The sequence below is a fragment of the Bos mutus genome, chromosome 15, assembly GCF_027580195.1.
Source record: "Bos mutus isolate GX-2022 chromosome 15, NWIPB_WYAK_1.1, whole genome shotgun sequence".
Classification (NCBI taxonomy): domain Eukaryota; kingdom Metazoa; phylum Chordata; class Mammalia; order Artiodactyla; family Bovidae; genus Bos; species Bos mutus.
Genome location: NC_091631.1, coordinates 47,615,302 through 47,636,355, shown reverse-complemented (window position 1 = coordinate 47,636,355; position 21,054 = coordinate 47,615,302). Strand labels below are relative to the sequence as shown.

General features: G+C 47.0%; 1 protein-coding gene across 1 annotated transcript in view; it reads left to right on the top strand.

Annotated features, from left to right (window-relative positions):
- Positions 1-19,978, top strand: part of SORL1 (sortilin related receptor 1) — a 170,357-nt gene extending 150,379 nt beyond the window's left edge. Inside the window, exons 41-48 of the mRNA XM_070384065.1 lie at positions 307-491; positions 3,922-4,041; positions 5,003-5,167; positions 6,454-6,628; positions 7,635-7,741; positions 11,343-11,535; positions 14,306-14,518; positions 15,885-19,978. Of these exons, the coding sequence (XP_070240166.1) occupies positions 307-491; positions 3,922-4,041; positions 5,003-5,167; positions 6,454-6,628; positions 7,635-7,741; positions 11,343-11,535; positions 14,306-14,518; positions 15,885-15,952 (1,226 nt within the window). The 3' untranslated portion in view covers positions 15,953-19,978. The remainder of the gene's footprint in view (positions 1-306; positions 492-3,921; positions 4,042-5,002; positions 5,168-6,453; positions 6,629-7,634; positions 7,742-11,342; positions 11,536-14,305; positions 14,519-15,884) is intronic.
- The last annotated feature ends 1,076 nt before the right edge of the window (positions 19,979-21,054 follow it).

Sequence of the window (21,054 nt, the reverse complement as noted above, 5' to 3'; positions counted from 1 at the left end):
CTTCCTACAACATGAGAGACTCACTTAAATGGAGAGGTTACATTGAAAAACTAGGTGGACTTCCCTGGTGGTCCAGAGGTTACGATTCGACACTGCCAACACAGTGGGTGAGAGTTCGGTCCCTGGTTGAGGAGCTAAGATCCTACATGCTGCATGGCACAGTCAAAAGATAAAAAGGAAAAAAAATGTAAAAAAATACTGTGTACATATAAAGACATGTGCAAAAGAAAAAAAAATTTTTTTTAATTTAAAAATTGAGTGTGCGTATAAAGACCACGGCTCCAGCCCTTTGTCCCTGTTCCCCAGTTGGCAACCTGACAGCTCATACGCCCTACGAGATTTCTGCCTGGGCCAAGACCGACCTGGGGGACAGTCCTCTGGCATTCAAGCGTGTCACAACCAGAGGTGTCCGCCCACCCGCTCCGAGCCTCAAAGCCAAGGCCATCAATCAGACAGCAGTGGAATGCACCTGGACTGGCCCCAGGAATGTGGTAAGTCAGCCCGGATGACCTCTGCAGAGTGAGGATGGACCCTCACCTGGCACTAGACCACCGGCCGCCCCCAGGGCTTCCCCCGCCGCTGCTTTGTTTCCTTATCCCAAACACATGCTACCCTCTTGGTCAGCTCTGGATTGCCTCCCAGAGGCACCTGACATCCCTTTCTACAACCTGGCCTGGCATCTAAGAAGAAAGAACCCCTGTTTAAGCCGAGTATGAAGAGGGGTCACATTCCTGATCAGGCACTGCAGCGGGGGTGGGTCTTACCTGGGGATGGGTGAGAAGTCAGTTGCCTTGACAATGATTATCGCACCTGAGGACCATGCCGGGGTTCCTCTCGCCCCTCCCCACCTGGGGGATCCCCCACTCACAGGTTGCCTTCTCAGGCACCCCGCCCCCGCCAGACATGCCTCCCTGTTCATTCCAGGGCCCCCACTGCACTTGTACGTGGGTCTTTTTGTTTCTTTTATTTATTCATTTTAACGCATCTGATGCACTGGGATTAGATCCGTGCTTCTTTTTGAGTCTGGTTTTGCCTTCCCACCCTCCCCAGTGCGCACCTTCCTTTGCTTTTAGGCACACCTTCCCAGGGCTGTTTTCACCCGCCTCCTGCCTCTGCCCCATGGCTTCTGCTCTGTCTTGCCTGGAATCCTTCCCCCACCTGCTGTGCAGTCAACTCCTAGCTCTTCTACTCGGTCTCCTTCCCTTAAGAACTGAATCCTTAGAGTTGGTGCCATGCAGCCTGTTTCATCAGACCCTGCGAATCTGATTTGATATCTTCTGTCTACTCTCATCTCCCTAACTAGTTGATAAGATCTTGAAGGGAAGGGTCATTTTCTGAGTTTTCCAAATGGAAAAGTGTGTGGGACTAAATCTGTAAGAATCCTCAGTGGCTGGTGAGGAGGAATTGGCCTCTGTCTTCTGAGGGCGTATCCATTGTGCAATGCGGGCAGCACTGGTTCATGGGGAAAGAACCAAGGTTTGCCAGGAATTGTCTGTGAGCTCAGCCATGAAGAAGGAAGGGGAGGTGAGAGTTGTTGAGCACCTACCGTGTGCCAGGCACGATGCCCACCCTCCACCCGCGATCTCCTACTTCCTACTTTTATCAGCTCTGTGGGGTAAATGTTTCTGCTCTACCAGTGAGGAGACCACGGCTCGGAGGGGTGAGGTCACTGGCCACAGTCAAGGGTTAGTAAGCAGCAGACTGAGTTAGAGCTCAGGTCCGGCTGGAGTAACAGCCTGGGCGCTTCTGTCGCTCTTGAACCTCACTCTGAGGCAGGGACGGGGATGAGATGCCCAGAGCCAGGCTCAGGGCTCCGTTTTACCTGGAACCGGACTCTCCTCAGAGAGGGGCCTCTTTGGTTTATGTGCCCAACTCAGGCCTGCCTACCTGTCACACCCAGCCATCTGCAGAGTGGGGTGTTGTGTATAGAGCACCGGTCTGCGACTTGATTTTGGTATCTTATCACATGTGAACTTGGAGAAGGAGCCTCCTCCATGTTGAGAGTCTGCTTGCACTCATGGTAGCCTTCTGAGGGTCAGGGGCCCGTGGAGTGCCCTGAATGAAGCCCTCAGCTCCCACGTGTCTCCAGCTCACTGTGGATGCTGGAGTCTCACCCAGAGTTGTTGTCTCCCCGACAAGAGCTGTTCCCATCACTGTCAAGTGTGGCCTTCTTACACCCTGGCTCCCTGGGCTCTGGGGTCCCCTTTCCTGGCCCTTGGCTGGAGCCCCCATCACGTGGTGGCCCCAGGCGCATCCTCTCCAGGGTCAGACCTTCCTGCACCCTGAGTCCCCCTCTGCTGTCCCATCTGAGCTTGCTCATTCCCCTATTCCTGCTCCATTCCTATTTGTTTATCTGGGAATGAGAATCCCTGATGGGTTTCCTGCACCCCTGGGGCTTCTCCAGACCTATACGGTTTTCAAGTCCCCTGTCTTGCCTGCTTATATGCTCGTGGAGGAAATGCCCTCTGTCTCTACCTTACAAAGAAAGCTTCCTTACACTTACCCTGTTATAAACACTTGCAGCCTTCACTTTTCCCACTACAAGGGCCATCAGACTCCCACCTCCTGCTTTAAACTCCATGTATATCACTTAGGGTTAATAATGGCTGCATAGAACAGGAGTGGCTTTCAACAGTTTATTTCCCTCCTAATTATGAGTTGTTCAGAGTTTGGAATTCAGCCATCTAGGGCTTCTATATCAGCAGCATGGTTTGACCCATTTCCCATGCCCTACTAATAAAGGTCTGTATAGTCAAAGCTGTGGTTTTTCTTATATGGATGTGAGAGTTGGACCAGAAAGAAGGCTGAGCACTGAAGAATTGATGCTTTCAAACTTTGGTGCCAGAGAAGACTCTTGAGAGTCCTTTGGACAGCAAGGAGATGAAACCAGTCGATCCTAAAGGAAATTAACCCTGAATATTCCTTAGAAGGACTGATGCTGAAGCTCCAATACTTTGGCCACCTGATGCAAAGAGCTGACTCATTGGAAAAGATTGAGAGGAAGATTGAGGGCAAAAGAAGAAGGGGGGCGACAGAGAATGAGATGGTTGGGTGGCATCACTGACTCAATGGACATGAGTTTGAGCAAACTCCAGGAGGTGGTGAAGGACAGGGAAGCCTGGCGTGCTGCAGCCCATGGGGTTGCAAAAGTTGAACACAACTTAATGACTGAACGACAACAACAGCCAGTCCCCTGCCAGCCTTGCCTGTGGCACCACCTTGCAGCCTAGGGCTTGGACTGGACCCCATCGCCTTGTGTACTCCGTGCAGCGGGAGGGGGAAGACGTGCTCTCCCTGCATTTCCCTGAGCCCCCACTGAGGTCCCGCCCAGGATGTCTGCTGGCATCTTGGTGAGCATCCCTGTCACTTGGCCTCTCCTGCCTGGAGGAGGGAGGTGGGATGCAGGCTTGTTTCCAGGTAGCAACTCTCACTAAGAACCAGGATTCTACTGCGGGAGGAGGGGAAGACAGGGACCTGCTGGGCAGCCGGCAGTGTCCCCCCTCCCGCCACACGCTATCTCCATCAGCTTGCACACTTGCTATCCCCATCGCACTAGAAGAGTGTCCCCACTTTTGGTCATTCCCTCTTTTCCCCAGCTTATCGTGCAGTCTTCTAGTATAGCTTCCAGGAGTTTTGTATTTACAACTTGTTATTTATAAATCTGTTTTTCTTCTTTGCCTGGCTTTACTCAAGAAAGCGAGCTCTGAGGACAGAGACCACATCTTATTTATCTTCGTAGGTGGGAAGCCACTGCCTGGCCCAGGGTGCCTTCTCTGTAAACGCTGATGAAATAGATGCCAAGTGAAGACTTCTTTGTGCGCTCATGTGGAGCGGTTCCCAGGGTCTTAAATCAGGGCTTTCATGGGAGTGAGGTCACCGGCCGTTGAACTGGTGCCCTTTTCTGATCTCTCCTTTTACCAGGTTTACGGTATCTTCTATGCCACGTCCTTTCTTGACCTCTATCGCAATCCCAAGAGCTTGACTACTTCGCAGCACAACAGAACAGTCCTTGTCAGTGGGGATGAGCAATATTTGTTTCTGGTAAGTTTCCTAATGCCAGGAACAGAGAGGAATGTTTTATTTTTTGAGGATGTCTTAATTGCTGGGCTCCAAGCTCAGACCTAGGACCTGGGGAGCTGGAGATGCGGATTCCAGGATCCGTGTGTGTGTGTGTGTGTGTGTGTGTGTGTGTGTGTGTGTGCATGCACGCACGTGTGTGTGTGTTCAGCGTGAGGGGGTGGGAGGAGGGAAGGAGAGAGATGAGAGGATAGTTCTTCTCCACAAGCATCAGGTTTTTACTTGAAGCACAGAATGAACGGCCACTTAACCATCTGCAGCTCCTTGTGCAGGACTGAGAACTTGGTAAATGGGCCTCAGGAATAGATAAAGCTTGTATCAGATTCCACTTCTAGGAGTTTAGCCATGCTTTTACATGCGTGCCAAGGTATATGGAAAATCATGTTTGGACTACTATTACTTGTGAAAACAAAAGATTTGAAACAAACATCTATCGGGAGAAGACTGATTAAAAGTATTACAGCTTATCTTTGAGATGGAATACAGGGCAGTCATCCAACACAAATACAACAAACTAAATGTACTGATTTGGAAAAATTCCCAAGCTGTATTATTAAGTAAAGGAACCAAAGAGCATAATTATGTGTGTAATGGTTTTCCATTTGTGTAAAAAAGTTAAGGGCAATAAGTTACACATGCACACACATGCATAAGCACACACATGTATGTATGTATGCATCTACACGCACACCCTCCCATCCCTGTGTATCTGTGCTTATGTTTGCATTGGACATTCCTGGAAGGAAGCATGTAAAATCATTACTAGTACTGCCTGTGGGGAATGGACGAGAGATCTGGGGTAGGTGGGGCTTACCCTGCATCTTTTTGTATGCCTTGAATTTTAACTGTGTACAAGTGTCATTGTCTTGTTGGGGAAAAAATAGTTTGCTGACCACTGCGTGAGTTTGTGTGGTGTTTGTTTCAGGTCCGGGTGGTGGTACCTTACCAGGGGCCGTCCTCTGACTATGTCGTGGTGAGGATGATCCCGGATAGCCGGCTTCCTCCCCGTCACCTGCACGTGGTCCGTATGGGCAAAACCTCTGCTGTCATCAAGTGGGAATCCCCGTACGATTCTCCAGACCAGGACCTGGTGAGCAGGCCAGGCGTGCTGGCGACCTTGCTTATTCTGGACGTGGTTTGGTTTGGGGGCAGGAAACCGAGGCCTGGTGCGTGGAGCTCAGCAGGAGCTCCCCCCCCCCCGCCCCCGCCCCGCCATTTCCGCCAAAGACAGGGTCCTCATAGGTATCTCCTCTTTGCTGTCATGTCCTGGCTGCTGTATTGGTTTGTTCCTCCTTTTCTCTGCCTTTGCCAACAGTTGGCCTGTAGGTTAAATCTAGCCCACTGCCTATTTTTCTAAATAAAGTTTTATTAGAACCAAGTTATACCCATTTGTTTACATGTTATCTATGGCTACTTTTATGCTACAAACAAGAGAGCTGAGTAATTGTGGTACATACCATCTAACCTTCAAGGCCCAAGATATTTACTGTCTGAACCTTTATTTAAAAAGTTCGCTGGCCTCTGCCCCAAGAGACGGAGAAGGCAATGGCACCCCAGTCCAGTATTCTTGCCTGGAAAATCCCATGGGCGGAGGAGCCTGGTAGGCTGCAGTCCATGGGGTCGCTAAGAGTTGGACACGACTGAGCGACTTCACTTTCACTTTTCACTTTCCTGCATTGGAGAAGGAAAGGGCAACCCACTCCAGTGTTCTTGCCTGGAGAATCCCAGGGACGGGGGAGCCTGGTGGGCTGCTGTCTATGGGGTTGCACAGGGTCAGACACAACTGAAGCGATTTAGCAGTAGCAGCAGCAGCCCTAAGAGAGGGCTCCCTGGTAGCTCAGTGGTAAAGAATCCATTGGCCAGTGCAGAAGGCACGAGTTTGATTCCTGAGTTCAGAAGATCCCCTGGAGAAGGAAATGGCAACCCACTCCAGGATTCTTGCCTGGGAAATCCCATGGACAGAGGATCCTGACGTGCTGCAGTCCTTGGGGTTGCAAGAATCTGATATAACTTGGCAATTAAACAGCTGACCCTAAAAGAAGAATCACTTATTCTAGAAACATCTCCCACTTTCACTTTCCCAGGCTGCTTTGACCTCCATCCCCTCGCCCTCCCTGTCATCCCAGGGCTGGGTGGTTTTCTGGGATCATACTGATAATTCTGTGTGCAGTTCTGTGCATGAATACTTGTTGTAAAGTTGGACCTGACCACCCCAGAGGCTTTCCAAAGAACAGAGTCAGATGTTGTGACCCAGAATATTATTTTGGGGGGTCACAGCCACTGACATACTTCTGTCGCATGGGCCGCCACTGAACTTCAAAGAATAGAAAAGGCCAGGTTTCTGATTACCATTAAGATGTCTTTTTCTTGTCCCAGTTATATGCAATTGCAGTTAAAGATCTAATAAGAAAGAGTGAGAGGAGCTACAAGGTGAAATCCCGCAACAGTACCGTGGAATACACGCTGAACAAGTTGGAGCCTGGAGGGAAATATCACATCATTGTCCAGCTGGGGAACATGAGCAAAGACTCCAGTATCAAAATTACCACGGGTAAGCTGGCGAGAGATTAGAGGCCTTCTCACACAGCAGGGCGCCCCATTGCTGCTAGGACTTCTCGAGGTGTGGCGTTTTCTTTTTTTTTTTCGCTTTTATTTTTTTGAAGACATGGGATTTCCATCAGGACTTGCCCAGGAAGTGCAAAGATGACCCTGCATATCCTGGCTGGGGCAGAGCTGTGCAGGGGTCCCAGGCTCTGGGCTGCAGGTGGTGGCAGGGGCACCGTGGGCAGGATAGTGGCTGTCGTTTTCTATATTCTCTGTCGTGATCTCCCTTCCCCTAGCCGGTTTTGACATTTTCAAGAGAGTTAGGAAATGAAACTGACTCTTTGCCCCATAAAGCCAAACATTGCATATGTGTACCTGGACTAAAGTCATCGTGGTTCCTAGGGCAATATCAGATAGAAATGGACAGAGACCAGGAGTTGGGTAATACCTTAAAGGGTGATTTGCTTCCAGCCCTAGGCTGGCTCAGGTCAGGTTCAAGTTCACAGAGCAGGTAGTAAGTGCAGTTATTTGGACAGCAGCAGACGACATCAGGAGTGACAGTATCGGAGGCTGGCAGTGTGGACTGTGGGCCTGCAGCATACTTTGTGGTCATTCCGGAGCTCTGTCTTCGGGCTGAGCTCTCTAGGCCCTCACTGAGCCCCCCTGGAATTTGGGGCAGGAAAGCAGACTGGAACCAGAGCAGAAGTGCTGGCAGGCTTTGAACTAGTCCAGCCTCACCCCATCCGCATTTCTTTTCGACCATCTTTTGGTCTAAGGGCTACTAAATTAGACACCATCCAAATTTCTTGGCTAAAGACATTATAACAGCAAAGTAGATGTCAGAGTGTCTAGAATGTGCTAGGCTCTATACTAAGTGGATATATGTGTTTTTTTTTTCTTCCTTAACTAATTCCTTCAGGGTTAGTGTTATTTCATCAACCTTTGATGGACAAAAAAGCAGAGACTCACGTGTATAGCCACTAACTGTCTCCTACTTCATCTTTCATTTTCAGTTTCATTATTAGCACCTGATGCCTTAAAAATCATCACAGAAAATGACCACGTCCTTCTGTTTTGGAAAAGCCTAGCTTTGAAAGAAAAGTATTTTAATGAAAGCAGGGTAAGTTCCTCCCTCCTTTTCAATGGCTTTGGAAATCTAATTGAAATGCCATTTTGGAGATGAGCTCGTTAACAGCCTGCTGGCATAGACGGAGTCAAAAGAAAGAATAGGGCAGGGGAGTGAACGAGAGAATTAGAGGACCATTTTCGATGGGATTGCTAATTAGCCAAATGTTTATACTGCCCATTAAAGATGCGAATCTCTGCACAAAGCACTTTTCAGTCGTGAACTGGTCGTCCCCTGAAAGACAGGGAAATGGGCTGGAGTCCTCACTGTGCTTCCTAGGGCTTGACTGGGACTCAGCACCGGCACCCAGGGCCCATCTCTCCCAGATAGTCTGAGGGCAGGGTTATGGTATGGCTTCAGTAGAGGGGAACCGAGCTGTGCTGCCAACCTCGTCAGTTTCTTTCCAGTGAACAGGAAGTGCTCGAAGATAGTCTGTTGACATATGAAAAACATCGTGTTTTGTTATTAGCAGGCCAATTACTATATTCGCAGCAGGAGATAGGAGGAGGCGTGTGGCACCTGGAAACAGATTTGCCACCCAAGGGTCTTGAATGAAGCTGGTTGGCTCCATTGTGAGCAGGGCATGAGCTAAATAGAGACACAATAAAAATCAACAATGGCTTTTTTGGGGTATGATGTCCGCAAAGACCCCAACGGCTTTAAATCATCACAGTGTAATGCCAGAAGCAAAGAGAAATTAAATGTGAAAATTCTTCACAACTCTCACAACGGTGACATATAAATGGTTAATATATATAAGTATAAAGAAGGCTTTCAAACAAATTCAAAACAGAAATACGACCCTTGAAAAATGCAGAGTTGAGCTGTGCACGTCCACAGATAGCCTACAGTACAGTAAGTCCCCTCCCGTGAACCTTCAGATTGTGAACTTGCAAAGATGTGAGCGCGGGTTCACACGTCCAGTCACGTAAGTTCGTTCACGTGTCTGGCGTGGTTGTCACGTGTGCGTCCTCTGCAAGTGGTTGTGCTTTTGTGTACTTTACAGTTCTGTATAGAGTGGGCTTCGCTGGTGGCTCAGATGGTAAAGAATCTGCCTGCAACGCAAGGGACCCAGGTTCAACCCCTGGGTCAGAAAGATCCCTTGGAGAAGAGAATTGGTACCCACTCCAGTATTCTTGCCTGGAGAATTCCATGGACTGAGAAGGCTGGCAGGCTACAGTCATTGGGGTCGCAGAGTCAGACACGACTCAGTGACTAACACTTTCACTTTTCACTGTGTAGAGTACAGTAGTACAGCATCTTTATTTCCAGCCCAGGATGTCCAGATGTGGATGGTTTAGTTGCCAAGTTGTGTCTGACTCTTTGTGACCCCGTGGACTGTAGCCCACCGGGCTCCTTTGTCCATGAGATTTCCCAGGCAAGAATACTAGAGTGGTTGCCATTTCCTTCTCTAGGGGATCTTTTCCACCCAGGGACTGAACCCAGACCACTTGCATTGCAGGCAGATTGTTCACTGACTGAGCCACCAGGGAAGCCCTGGAATGGCCAGAAGGAAGCGTAAAAGTAGTGGTATAGAGCCAGTTGTGTTAGTCGGGTACCTAGGCTAACTTTGTTGAACTTAATGAACAAATTGGACTTACAGATGCACTCTCTGAATAGAACTCGTTCATGTGTAGGGTACTTAATATACCAGACAATCTGCAGATAGTTGGATCCAAAGATGCAGAACCACAAATCCAGAGGATGCACTCTAAGTCATTCTCAGGTTTTTGAGGGTCAGAGCCACAGCTGCCACATTGTTCAAGGGTCATCTTATTTTCATTTTGAATAAGGTACAGGTAACAAAAGTTTCAAGCAACAGTGAGCAAAAGGAAATAGTTTCAGCCCCACTAGAAATCTAAACAGCAAAGATACAGCACTTTCACATTACACTGACAAAAGTTTTGGGGAGGGATAGTACCAGTTAAGCGGAGAAGGCAATGGCACCCCACTCCAGTACTCTTGCCTGGAAAATCCCATGGGCGGAGGAGACTGGTGGGCTGCAGTCCATGGGGTCGCTAAGAGTCGGGCACGACTGAGCGACTTCACTTTCACGCATTGGAGAAGGAAATGGCAACCCACTCCAGTGTTCTTCCCTGGAGAATCCCAGGGACAGGGGAGCCTGGTGGGGTGCCGTCTGTGGGGTCGCACAGAGTTGGACACGACTGAAGGGGCTTAGCATCAGCAGCAGCAGCAGCAGTACCAGTAAGAGAGTCATACCTGGAAAGAGGAGCCCCCTGGGAGAATGTATGGGCTCCACCTTCTGTAAGGCACTTACAGTAGGTATCAGAAACATTGAAAATGTGACATCCTTTGATCCAGTAATTCTTCTAGGATTTTACTCTAAGGAAACAAATGTGCACAAAGAATTTTATTTATGACAGTAATTAAGAAGAGACACCCTAATGCCCACCAGAAAAGGATCAGTCCAGTAAATTTTGGGTGGCTAGCATTTGTATCATTTTCCATTTTTTAAATACCTTTATGTGTTTTGCAAATGTCCTATATCACATATATGTTAGAAGATAATAAATGCTAGTTACTAGTTTCTAAACAAGGATGTAGGAGTGGGGACTCCAGGCAGGTGGTCCAGGACACCCAGTTGGCATCAGGGTGGCAGGAGCCCAGCTTTATAAAGGTTGGGCTTGCAGTCAGTATTCCATTCCCATCGGAGGGATCTGGCCTAAGCTGGACGAGTCCTTCTTTCTGCTACCTGACTTGGAGTTCAAAGAAGGTGCAGGTCAACAGGACAAGAACCAGGAGATCATGATTATACCGTGGGGCCCAATATGTGAGTAGAGATAGAGAGGAGAAGGGGTTTTACAGGGACAGAGGGGTGCCGGTAGCTCTGACGCTGGAAAACTTGGAGATTGACCTAGAAGTCTGGAAGTCAGTCCTGATCCCAGCCAGCATGCTGGGTTCGGGCTGTTCCAAGAGGGACTTTTCCAGCACAGGAGCCAAGGACTCACGCTGAGCCAGCCTAAGTAGGAGGCTTATTCCATACTCCCCCAGTGAATAGATCTGAGCTGCTGCAGTGCTGCTGGGTTCAAGGCCAGGCTGGACTGGGGCTAAGATCAGCTTGGAAGAGTCGGAAAGAAAGGAGATAGGAAGTGAACTGGCAGCTGACAGGGGAGTTCCCACAGGCTGTTTGAAGGAGCAATGTCTCGTTTTCACTATTGCAAATTTTTTTTTTTTTAACCTCATGGCTGAAATCCACTGCTACCTGGATTAGTCCAATCCCATTACAGTGAATAGTTGCTTTAATTATATGGATTCTTTGTGGCATTTAAACATTCCTGGAGATGAGTGAACCGACCAGAACTTTGAAAAATCAGTGTTTGTTAAAATGACTTTTGTTTTTCCACTTCTGCTGTGTGGCTCAGAAGCAGATGTGGTAGTTATTTGAGACTTTGGGGATGAGAAAATGCCTATTTTCTGAATCTAATCTCAGTTATAATATATAAAAAACTGGTACGGTGCTTTAACATCTATCAGTCCCTGCAGGAAGGAGCTCATATAAAGTTGTAACCCATAACAGAAGCTGTCGGCTTCCTTGCTTAACTTCCTGAGCAGTCCCTCCTGTGTTTGTTTTCAGGGCTACGAGATACACATGTTTGATAGTGTCATGAATATCTCAGCTTACCTTGGGAATACTACGGACAATTTCTTTAAAATTTCCAACCTGAAACTGGGTCATAATTATACTTTCACTGTCCAAGCACGATGTCTTTTCGGCAGCCAGATCTGTGGGGAGCCTGCAGTCCTGCTTTATGATGAGTTGGGGTCTGGTAAGTCACTGTTGCTGCCATTTTCCGGGAAATATATCAAGGATGTAGCGTGGTTTGATGAACATGTGCATGCGTGCTCAGTCGCTTCAGTCATATCAGACTCTTTGCAAGCCTGTGGACTATAGCCTTCCAGGCTCCTCAGTCCATGGCATTCTCCAGGCAAAAATACTGGAGTGGGTTTCCATGTCCTCCTCCAGGGGATCTTCCTGACCCGGGGATTGAACCCGCATCTCATGTCTCCTGCATTGGCAGGTGGGTTCTTTACTCCTAGAGCCACCTGGGAAACCCTTGATGAACATGTGTCTTTCTAAAAATGCATTTGAAATATTCTTGCAGTGCTAAAGAAAATCGTTTATGCATCAGCTTAATCAGGCATTGATTTATTTAACAAATCCTTCCTTAGTCAGGCATGGTGTGAGGTGCTAGGGTTACAAGGTGACCATATTCTGAATGTAAGTCAGAAGAAAGGAAATGTTTTGTTTAAAAAGGAGATTCTGTTTGAGAAGCCGTAGCCTAATGAGTTTTGTTTTTATTTTCTGGAGGACCTTTCAGAGCCTCTAGTATGCTAATATTCCCCATGATTTTGCAAGTCAATAGATTATCTCATCACAGCCTCACTGACTTCCCAGCCTTCCCTCCATCTTTGCCGTCACCCTCAGATCACATCTTGAGGTCAGTCTGGGATCTCTGTCTTCTGGACACTGACAGACAGCAGTGTGGGGCCATGCTTATGACGACGAGGAGGAACCTCCCATTTACACAGAAATTCTGTTCAGGTCGTAATAGCTTACCCAGGATTTCAACAAATGTTTTGCCACTGGTCTGTTTAGTTACATTTACTCCCAGTCAACAACCAACCAGTGCTTAAGCTCAGAATCTTATGTTAGACCTCTTGTCTGTTCCATCACCCTTCCCGGGGTGGCTTCTAGTGGAATAACCTATCCTTGGCATCTCTCTAAAAGAGGGAGAGCTTGGAACTTTCCTAGTGACGCAGTGGAGGGGAAGCCGCCTGACTGTGCAGGGGACGCAGGTTCCATCCCTGGGCCAGGAAGATTCCACATGCTGAGAAACAGCTAAGTCCATGTACCACACACAGCTGCTGAGCCCGCCCTCTAGAGCCCGAGCGATGAAACTGCTAAAGCCTGTGTGCCTAGAGCCCATGCACTGCGACACGAGAAGCCACTGCAGTAAGAAACCCACCTACGGCAACTGGAAAATAGCCCCTGCTCTCCACAGCTAGAGGAAGCCCATGCACAGCAATAGAGGCCCAGCGGGGCCAAAAATAAAAAATAAATAAAAATTTAAAAAGGAAACCTGGTACATCGCATCCCTTTGGAGAATTGTAGCCCGTTCGCAGTTCTGTTAAGTTCCTACACAAAACAACCAACCAAACTCCTGTCTTAGTGTGTCTTAAGCAGAGCCTCCTTTTTAAGTAAAACCAAGTAGCCACCTGTGAAATAGACTTTGGGGAAAACTGCCGTGAGGACATGTGCCAGCAGGATTGTCAGGTGGGAGAGTTGCTCGGGTAGACATTTCCTTGGACCACATCCTGCCCTGTGATGTTCACATCCCCTTGAAGGTGGGTGGGGGTGGGAACGAGCTCCATTTCTGTCACCTCCGCCATGCTGGCTTCCTCTTGACTGCTCCAGCCCAGAGCTTTCCCCCTGGTTACCACTTCACAGTTGAGATTAGGTTGGGACACGTGACTGAGATTGGGGAGAGTTTTGTCTAGTAAAGTCAATAGTGAAGGAAATGAAAGACGGATATTGAATTGTTATATCAGGCTTGCAGGAAATGGCTATTCTCTGACTTAGCTTTATGGGGACCTGTTGTGATGAATCCCTGTGTAACTACTGAACTTTCCCCATGAGGAGGAGGCCTAGCCCCATCTCCTCACCCTGCACCAGGGAACAGCGTCAAGGCTAATGAGGCTTCTCATGGAGACCAAGGATGTCCACTTTGCTTCCTTAGCTAAAACTGACTTATATGACTGTGTTCCTGCTGCAGGCTCAGACTTTCCCCAGGATTTCTGCCGTGCAAAGTCCGCCCTTTCCAGAAAAACTGGCACAAACCCAACAGAGTTCTGTTGCTACAACCGTATCAGTACATCATGATAAAGCTAGTATTTGTTGAAGACAATGGGAAGGGAATATCACTGATAGGTTATAGATACCCAAAAGGCTTTGCAGAGGCTTTTAAAAAATGTTAAACGTATATGGAAAGATTCCCTCTTTCTCTTTTAAGTAAAAAATAAACCTCATAAAACTTCACGAGCTGTTAAGTCAGTATTGCAGTAAAGGAATCTCGTTTGTATCACTTAATGGAGCTTCAGGTAATTGCAGTTCAGAGTGACTTTGGTGCCAAGTAGGGGGAAATAATTGCAATCTCGTTAATTAGTGGTCTGATTTCACATCCTCTTATGTAAGGCAAGCAAGTGGTCTTAAGTAATAATGCTAATGAAATCAGTGTTGATACCCCAACAAAGGTCTCCCTTCCAAGAGATTATCTAAATAACCAACGAGGCAGTGATTAGGAGCCTGATGTAATTACCGTATTTGCACGCATGAGGCCTGTCCTCCATCAGCTCGTGGTGAGGAGTTGGGAAACATTCGGGTGTCACATGCAGGAACGTGCCACATGGGACAGGCGAGTCGGGGAGCTGCTGCAGACTCTTCAGCATCATTTGGGTGGCTAGGGTGGCGAGGGGTTACCTGGTCCTTTCTCCTGCCCTCCCATGGGAGCCCTATGGGTTGGTGTCTTGCTTTGGCAGGTGGCGATGCATCAACGATCCAGGCTGCCAGATCCACTGACGTAGCTGCCGTGGTAGTCCCCATCTTGTTCCTGATCCTGCTGAGCCTGGGTGTCGGATTCGCCATCCTATACACAAAGCATCGGAGGCTGCAGAACAGCTTCACGGCTTTCGCCAACAGCCACTACAGTTCCAGGCTGGGCTCGGCCATCTTCTCCTCGGGGGATGACCTGGGTGAGTGGGGCAGGGTGCAAGGTTCTCCCTCCTGGGGCGGACCCCACAAGGCCAGGGGCTTGCTGAGGAATTGCCTACCTTGAGCTCATCTTTTGATGCTAGCAGAGTTCTTCATTAACCGATAATCCCACTGCTTTGGGGTGAATCAGTTGGAGCCCTTTACTTTGTAGTTGCTTCTAAATTAAAATACCAGTCCCCTGTTCAGTGGGGTGGCTGAACGCAGTGGCTCAGTGGTAAAGAATGCATCTGCCAATGCAGGAGATGTGGGTTTGATCCCTGGTCTGGGACGATCCCCTGGAGAAGGAAATGGCAACCCACTCCAGTATTCTTGCCTGGGAAAGCCCATGGACAGAGGAGACTGGTGGGCTTACAGCCCATGGGGTCACAAAAGAGTTGGACACAACTGAGCAACTGAACAAAACTGTTTGATAGCATGCCCAGGGAGTTCTGTCAAAGAACAGGTGGGAGCTTGCCTTGTACACAAAGGGTGGGTGGACCCTGCCTGGGCTTTGGGTGTTTCCAAAGTGGCAGCAGATTCTCAAGAATTTCCGACCCCTCTCATCCCTCACAGTTGGAGGTCTGACATCTTTGGAGATGTTTGTCTTGACTGACAAAAAGCAATGCTTTCTTCATTGGTCTCTGTCTAAATGACCCTTCCCATCATGCTGTTTCTCTCTCCTGTGGCTAGCACAACCTCGCTGGCCGTTCTTCTTTTACGTATTGGTGGTATATGACCTGGGGAAGAGAAGGAAATGTCCCCGTTCTTATATAAATGTATGCGTGCTCAAATTCCAAAACGCTCATGGAGGGAGTAAACTACTTGATAAATACAATTAACTCATTACTGACCGGGATTTTTGCAAAACGAATGCCTGTGACCGGCAGTTTTTATTTTGGCCAGCCAAAGATTAATTCTGGTTATTTCTTTGTGAGTTACTACAATTAACAGGTATACCTGACACACCTGTAAAGCCCAAAGGAGCTTTTCGGCCAACCCGGCGTGTATGATACACACGGTGATTTTCACCATGCTAGCATAGGGTGCGGATAACTCAAACTGGGCACCTAAGCCACCCATTGGAATTTGGGATGGATAATAAGATCCCTCCTCTTTAAACTTATTTTCCTTTTTTGGTTAAGTTCAAGCTACCATGAAAAGAAGGTTGGCCACCTGTTGATGGGGGGCAGGTGACCCAAGAATGTCAGAAGCTGGGCTGGTTTCAGCACTGATTCTTGTGCCTGGCTGGTTCTGCTGCTGCTGTTTCTAGCTGGGCCTTGTGATGTAGGGATGGGGGTCAGTAGTGGGAGGTGGGGGTCACGCAGAAGTGCCCCAGAACTCACCAAAGACTGACTGTCTTGCCTTTAGGGGAGGACGACGAAGATGCTCCGATGATAACTGGATTTTCCGATGACGTCCCCATGGTGATAGCCTGAAAGAGCTTTCCTCACTAGAAACCAAATGTTGTAAATATTTTATTTGATAAAGATAGTTGATGGTTTATTTTAAAAGATGCACTTTGAGTTGCAATATGTTATTTTTATATGGGCCAAAAACAAAACAAAAAAACAAAAAAAAAGGAAAGAAAGGAATGAATAAACTTTGTCGTAATCAACTGTGAACTTCAAACCAGGTTGATTTTAGTAACGAAATTGCTTTGATTTGATATTAATATAGTCTTACAGGGCTGTGCTTACTGGGCATGCTTTTAAGTCTATGAGATAATTTTGGTTCAATAAATTGGCCATTCTTTTTATTTTTCTAAGATGCAGAAATGTATTTAATAAAGATTTCAAGAGAGAGTGATGGGTAGAACCCCTCCTCCTCGAAAGTAAGCTCAAATTTAAATTTTTGTTTGCAGGTAGTTTATACGAAAGTGTTTGAGTGTACGAAGGGGGGACATTTCTTTTATTTTGTTAATTTATTGGGACTCTGTGTAGGGCCAGGCTTCAGTGGTCATCTGACACCACAAAATTTATGAGCAGCCCCGCCTGCAGGGTTGGACGATGAGGAACAGAAGCAGTCTTTTTGCCATTCCGGAAACAATCCATTTTTATTCGCTCGTGTGTCACACGACGGTGTTTGGCAGAAGAGCCTGTTGAGTCATTGCTCCATTTCCGCTAAACAGAGCTGTAGCTTGGGAAGCCCTGCAAGCCGCGCTTCTTTGCTTATGCTAATGGATGGACTCTCGCTGCACACACCTCTGTGCAAGACACAGCTTTCACAGCTACAAAATGATAACACTGCTGTATTCTACACTGGTATCATTGTCATTGCAAAAAATTACTCTGGCTGTGGGAGAGAATTCTAGATCTGTGCCATGATAGCTACAGTGGCAGATATAGTACCTAATTTTTCCTTTTGGGGGGGGTTTATTTTATTTTATTTTGGTTTGCTTTTATTTACCAAATCTCAAATGGAAAGTTTTATGTTTGTGTTGAGGTGGCCACTTACTGCCCTTAAAAATCCACACTGATATATGCAGTCACTTTGAATTGGGTCAGTGCCTTCTCGCTCTTTTTTTTTTTTAATTCTCTTCTTCCACCTCCCTCGCCTGTACCCCTGCCCAATTTTAAGAGAAAATGCTATGCACTGTTACAGGAGATGTGTAAATTCGAGACCATTCAATCTAGCTCACAGTAGCAGCAGTGCTAGAATTGATGTTCTTTGTAAGATAAGCTGTGCTGTATCCTTCTGTCTTTCAATGCCTCCCCTGTATTCAAACCATGGCCTCTTGGTAGGTATGTGAGATCCAGTGGGGACTGATGCCCACTCTTGAGACCTACTGTTGTCAGCCCCAGTGTGTGGCATTGTTGTGATGCCTACTGTATGCACCTCACTGCAGAAGTTCTTCCCAGCTGAGAAGCAGTGAGCTCTGGGGCTATCTATTCCAAAGTCATGCTTTGGCATAGTGTCCCTCACCTGCAGACTTTGTCAAAACCCTGTCTCCTCTTTGATGCAACACATCATCCTCTCGCAAGTCTTTGCTTTCTTTTAACCAAGAGTATCATTCTTGGCTGATAACATAGTTTTATTCTACCTGGGGAGTGTTTGGGAAACAAAGAGCCAATTAAAGTGTTTTTAGTTAAAAAATTTTTTATTTGTGTATATATATGTTTTGCTTGAGGAGTATTTTCAACTGTAGATATTAGGATGTTGCGAATGGTGGTAAATGACTAGCCTTCTTCCAGCATGATTTCCTTCTCTTTCCTGTGTTATGTTTTGAAAGACTGGAATTTCTTTGGCTTTATCTTGTGTCTTGCCTTGGAGTTTCGTTCAAAACTCTGAGCCCTACCACCTTCCCTTTTAAATAAGCACTTTAAGTAACTGAAAGATGAATGATCTCGTGGGAGGCAAGTCATTTAATCGAACCAGTAGAAAGTCTATTTTCTTGTTTTTCTTTCCCTGCCAAATTTGGGGGGCATTTGTGAAAGCTGATATCAAAGGCGCTGAGATTTTATATTTAGTTCTTCCATAGGCAAGCCTTTCTACCGAGCACATGTCTCCAGTTGGCAGCTTGAGATATTTCTGAGCGTCCGCGTCTTGTTCCCAGTGCCTGCCAATGCTTAGTGCACCGTACTGTATAGACTGGCCATCACCCCTCTCCTTGGAAAACGCCACTGGGCTGTTTGAGAACAAGCAGCCTTTTAGGGCTAGAGTATTTTCTATAAACAGAAGAGCTAAGTTCCTGAAGACTAAGCTAGACAGATGCAGCTATGTGTAAATTGTATATTTTTATGAACTACTGAAGCACGCACCGTCACCTCGCTCTGCGTAGCTTTGTGAGGTTTTGATGTATATAAGCCGCCTGTGAGAGTCCCGAGGTGGGAGGGACAAGAGGACATGAGAGCAGAGACTCTGTGGAGCCTTTGAAGGTGACCGGATAACTGTCTTCACTGTGACCAATTGGAGCCCCTGAAGAAGGGGCTTTCATACCTCGTTGGAGACGCCACCTCCAGAGTTCACACTGCACAGGATAAAAGGCTTTATTTTCTCCCAGGATGCAGTAGAATGTCAGAAGCCCACGTCCACATGGACGACAGCGGACCGCCAGTGCACCGCTGTAGTATGGCGGGCAGGGTGACTGTATACAGATTTTCTCTGGAAGCCAGTTTTGCCCCTGGATGGATTGACTGCCCCTCGAGCCTTAGGAGATGTGGGTCTGTGTGGATGAAATAACAGAGAGGAGAGTCCTGCAGAGGAGTCCAGGGAGAAGCCACGCCTATGCAGAACCTTTTCCAGACAGGTGAGATGCTCCCATGACTGCTGGCTGCCCTGGCCAGCTGGGTGTATAGTTAAGAAGCTGGGTAACTGGTTGAAACTTCTGGTTTGGGGAAGAGGGTACATGTGTGTTAGTACTGTGGGATATTTTAGGGGGACACATGGGGGACACAGCTGCATGTTCATGTGTGACCCACTAGATGAAGCTCTGCTTCAACCATGTAAGGACATTTGGGGAGGAAGACTGGAGAACCCTTCCTCTGAGTATTCACCCAGCGGTCACTCTCCATCTAGTGAGATCATGTTCTCAGCACTTCCCTAAGGGCAGAAACCCCATCCTGTCAGGATAGGTTGGTCACTTTCCCACTAAGAATGTCATGGTGAATCCCTGAGATGTTTCTCTTCTTTGCAGAGTTGGGGGGGGGTCCCTCCGAGAAGAGACCCAGGCAAGTCAGCAAACTGGATGCCACCTCCATATTGATTTTAGGAATTGACTCTGAATAAAACTCTGTGCAGAATCTCCACTCATGTGGGGATAGTATCATGACATTGCTATTGCATTATTTTTCTTGAAGTGTGTGCTGTCTTTCAGGTACAATTTTTGTGTAATTAAAGCCAGTGCATTAAGTTTATATAGACTACTTTCTATGCAAGTCTGCGGTAGGAGCAGATAGCAAGAGATTGTGTGTGCTGTTGGGTACACAGATGATAAGCCTGTTTTCAGAAGGGGTACCCCCAATGAACACGGTTTGAGAGAGGATGGGTTGTGTGTATGTTTCTGCCCACTAACTTTGAGCAGCCATATTTTGAATTAAATCATCAGAGCCAAGTAACCCGAGAATGGTATTAGTTTCCTATGTAATAGCTAAAATGGAACAAATATGAATGCTGAAATGTAACATTGTTCTCCAACATTCCATGTCATTTCTCACTTAAAACCTCGTTATGAATTATTAGAACCTTTAGGCAAAAATCAAAAGTATGTGCAGCAAAATAAAGGCCTACTCTGCTCTTCAAGTGAAGCACTGTATACTTGTTTCTCTCCAAAGTGAAATTAGATATTTATGATTTCAGTTGCCTTGATAAGTTTCCGAATCACTGGTTTATGCTGAAGATTTTACTCTATTGTCACACAGTCTTAAGATCATTTTTGTCTCAATGTCAACTTTTTTCACTGAATAAAAATTTAACTGGGTCAAGAAAACACTTCTTTGAAAATCCGCTCTCTTCGCGTCTCGAGTTGTTCTTTGGAGTGCAGTGAAGATGGTTAATATGGTCTCCAAACACCATTTGATTTGTCATGTTTTAAAAGCATGTTTATTTTATAGATGAGAGAACACTAAGACCTGGAATAATTTTGTTATTAACAAGCTGGTTCTCAGATGGTGGATCCTTGAAGAACATGATGTCTTTGCGGTGGCTGAGGTGGGGGGAGACATGATGGCTGTTTTGAAGTAAATAAAATTGTTCCACAGGGATAAAGACTAATGTGGCTCCCTTAAAGCCATAACTACGTTTCCTAGAGATGATTTGCTAAGAGGGCAATTTTCAAATCAGAGAAGAGATGAGAAGCGGTACAATGAGCTGTGTGTAGAGAACAGTTTTGGAAGGCTTCTGGAGGCAACGTAGTCTGAGAAGGATGCTGCATTTGCCTCTGATTGGTGATGAAAAGCGGGTGGACCTGCAGAGTCAGGGGAGGTAGTGTGGAACAGGTGGGACAGGGCAGGTAATCTGGTGTAACATCTTCTGGGATGTTGCTCTTTGTTTAAATATTGAGCCAAAAATCAATCTCTGAAGTTTTATCATCCTGTTTGGTAGATGAGGAAAAAGAGGCTCAGAGAAGTTAGGGAATTTGCCTAGCCAGAAAGTAAAATGCCAAAACCATCCTTCAATAGAATAATAGTCCTGTTCTGTATCACTGTGCCGTCTGCCTCCTGACACCATTCAGTGTCAGGATAAACACCCTCAATCCAGTGTCTTATGCCCTGGAAAATCCCAAGGGGATATCTACCCCCTGGTCATAGTGTAGTTCTTAGGTTTCCAGGCTTAGATAGTGGGCATATGATAGTCAATCTCTTGAGGACAAATGCACCTTCAACAAGCTCATGAGACTGATTCACGACAAAATAATCCATGAACTCACCTCAGGAGATCGCCCTGTCTCTTAGCAGATTAGTGTGCCCCGTGCATTCTCCCCACAATGGGAGCTCTACTGGGAGGAGCCAGTTGCAACAAGAAGGTTGTTTGGTGAGCTGGGGCTCAGAGAAAAAGTGGGAAGGGGCTGGGCATAAATAGCAGTTATCCAGTGAATACTGAA